Source organism: Amphimedon queenslandica, unplaced genomic scaffold (genome assembly GCF_000090795.2).
Source record: "Amphimedon queenslandica unplaced genomic scaffold, v1.1 AMPQUscaffold_11687, whole genome shotgun sequence".
Lineage (NCBI taxonomy): Eukaryota > Metazoa > Porifera > Demospongiae > Haplosclerida > Niphatidae > Amphimedon > Amphimedon queenslandica.
Genome location: NW_003548071.1, coordinates 1 through 3221, shown reverse-complemented (window position 1 = coordinate 3221; position 3221 = coordinate 1). Strand labels below are relative to the sequence as shown.

Sequence of the window (3221 nt, the reverse complement as noted above, 5' to 3'; positions counted from 1 at the left end):
CCACCATAAATGGTTTACTGGCGTTTGGACACACAATGAATTAACTATCTTATCTAAAACAAAGAAAGCCAAGGTATGATGGTGTATATATGCATGCATCATTACAATATGTAAAGTTCAAAAATGTGCACAATTATAACAAAATAAAGAAAAGATAGGGAGGAAAAAGAGTTAGTTGTTTTTTCAATAGCGATTATAATACCCACCGCTGCCTCTGTTACTGTAGTACGGGCGTGGTGCCCCATAGCGAGGGTTAGGAGGAGGCGGTGGTGGGGGGTGACCGTAACGCCCTCTCATGTGGCCCCACCCACCAGCACCAGGAGGAGGAGGAGGAGGAGCATAATAACTACGATAATGAGGTGGGGGAGGAGGAGCATAGTAACCCCGATTGGGAGGTGGATAATAACGACTAGAAAAAGAACAAAATAGAATTAATAACGCTGTGTAGTGTAGTGAGAGCACTGCTTCATTTACATATACACTGTAAGGTTAGTAGATGCTGTGATTTTAAGCACTGGAAACAAGAGGCATATTCTGATGCATTTGGGTTTCCAGAAACATCAGCAATAACTAATATTACTTACAAAACATGTTGTAATGTATCTTTTATTAAGCAATAACTAATAATTATTACTTACGATGAAGACCCATAGGCTCCATACCCATAAGGACTTGGCTTAGGACGAGGTGAGCTATAGTTCCTTCCCTTTGACTCATAGCGTGGTCTCTTTGACGGTATATAAGGAGTGGGTAGACCCAGGGCATCGTCCTTGTACTGACGTACTATCTTATCAGAGGCTGGCCCGTATATCTCAGAGAAATTTATCTCATCAAAGACACCGTCGTCCTCTCTTGGTATATGGAAATTGGCTATTGTGTAGAAAAAAAGAGAAAAGTAATCGTCTCCAATGCAAAAGAATGTATGCATCAATTATTTCATATCAGCGTGAAGGTGCAATCAGAGGCTAAAATGATGAGAGTCATTGACAGGGTTTCCCATAAAGCATGCTAAGCAAGCTAATTTCAGCTAAACAGCATAGCGCTTCATGAGCTGACAAGCACTAGAATGCACTGTAGCTTATAGTGCTTTTTGAGTACTTTTAAAATTTGTTAAAAAATTAATTTTGGTTGGAATAAACTTAAACTTGCTACATAACATAAGAATGTCTATATGTATCAGCAAAAATTATAAAAATGGAGATTTCTTTCCTAGCGAAATTTGGCTAAAGACACTGTACTATAGTACAGGGACATTAAGCCAATTTTGGAGCAATTTTAAAAATTCATAAAAAATCCAATTTTAATCTGAATCCACTCAAACTTTCTACACAACATAAGAATATGTATATGTATCAGAAAAAAAATTATAGATATGGAAAATTCTCCCTTAGCCATTTTTGACAAAATTTGGCTGAAGGACCCTGCACTATAGTACAGGGCATTGGCCCTTATTGTAAGCAGCTTATAAATTAGAGAACTGTGCCTAAGTTTTTTGGGAAACCCTGGTCATTGATGATCATACTACACTTGCTTTACGCTGTATAGCACTTATTTTACATTTCATGGGACACAAACTTATCGCAACACCGAAAGGAATTACAAACACTAAAGAAGACTGCAAAGTTGGATTAACATTTCATTAACACTGCATGACAATAGTAATTCAAGAGAAGCACTACTAACTAATGATGCCTTATACCAACTAGTCTATAGTCTACTCAATAAGTGCTATACAGTGTGCAAAAATGCCCCAACAAAAACTGTAACCAGCACATTCAAATAATATGAGGCATATATGCAGTTATCGCTCTTACAAGAAGTAACACACACACAAATTATTATATAAATGCAAATATAATTAATACCATACCGCACGATATACGGACGACTGAATGACATGATCACCATTTCCATGTTTCCAGTTGTGTTGTTTAATTCCGAGTCGGAGAAGAATTAAGGACCTCTCAATCACTCATTAAAGCCATTTCATGAAACATCCTTACACAGGAAGCAATGGAGTCTGTAGCATGTTTTAGGCTCCATTGACTCCTGTACAGTGTTGCTTCATGAAATAAATTTTCATAGTGTATGGCAGCTAGCCTTTATACTATCAACTCTATAACATACAATACACTCTAGCTGCACAAAATGAAAACAAGAATCAAGGTCTATTTATCTAAGCATGTGGATGCAATATTTACAATAGGGCTGAAACGAATAGTGAGATATTCAAATATTCGTTCGTTATAGCAATATTCGAATAGTTTTTTTTGCTATTCGAACTATTCAAATAATAAAATTATTAATGGTTATTCCAACAATTAATGGCCACGCCCACCACATGTCACCTACACAGGCTGCTTTCTTAGCCTGTTTACTTACCAACTGGCTAAATACTGATGCTGTGGCCAGGTAAAGTGGTTCTTAATCTCTAAGAAGCCCTGTTTGGGATCATTTTGAAAAGTTTAATACCAAAAAAGTAGTTTATAATCATTCAGCAATAATAGTTCAATTATTCGAATATTTGTTCGTTTAGCATGCCAATTATTCAAATAGTGAATAGTGAAAAATACTATTTGTTTCAGCCCTAATTTACAGGTCATTGAGTTTGCAAACTGAAGGCAACATTTCTAGTCGTAAATCTGAAACATCTCTCAATTCTTAGTTACTCCCTCCCTTCATAAAATATAAGGATCATTTATTAAAAAATTTAGAAGCCGCAATGTACTGTAGTGGCTTTATTTTGAGGATAATAATTTTCACAAATGACTTGTTCTGGAGGTTCAAAGAATTAAATCTTGCAAATTTCCACTTTTCTACAATCTTTTGCCTTGTTAAATTGATTTTCAAGAAATTAATTTCATGATACTCGAAAAATCCGTAAAATTCATTATCCTTGAAAAAACCACTATACGGTAAATACATGTAGCATATGCCTTAGATGCTTATTGCTTAAACGAGCATGTGCAGAATATAACCACTGCTCCACCTTACGTGATCATTGCTACAGCACCGAGCATGAGCACGGGTATAAAAGGGGGGTGGGCTGCCCAGTCAATTAAAAATGGCGGGTGGCTTTAGAATGTAATTAAAAATGGGCAGTGAAGAATCACAGAATACAAGCACCACAGGCATCCACAAGATCTAAAAAAGACTCTTAGAAGAGTACAGACAGTTTTACTAACTCCCTATGCCAGCAGAGACTCAAAAGAGCCATGCAT

General features: G+C 36.5%; 1 protein-coding gene across 2 annotated transcripts; it reads right to left on the bottom strand.

Annotated features, from left to right (window-relative positions):
* Positions 1 to 11: 11 nt before the first annotated feature.
* Positions 12 to 3205, bottom strand: LOC105315139 (neural Wiskott-Aldrich syndrome protein-like). 2 transcript variants are annotated; one of them, XR_002188489.1, is made up of 3 exons: positions 1871 to 3205; positions 639 to 870; positions 12 to 409 (listed from the first exon to the last, which is right to left on the bottom strand). XR_002188489.1 is itself a non-coding variant. In XM_011409670.2 (2 exons), exons 1-2 carry the CDS (start codon positions 926 to 928, stop codon positions 184 to 186), a joined length of 516 nt encoding a protein of 171 aa, XP_011407972.1. In that variant the 5' UTR covers positions 929 to 1114; the 3' UTR covers positions 12 to 183. The 2 variants fall into 2 exon arrangements, 1 of the variants encoding a protein (XP_011407972.1); XM_011409670.2 differs by lacking the exon at positions 1871 to 3205 and having other exon boundaries at positions 639 to 1114.
* Between the last annotated feature and the right edge of the window lie 16 nt (positions 3206 to 3221).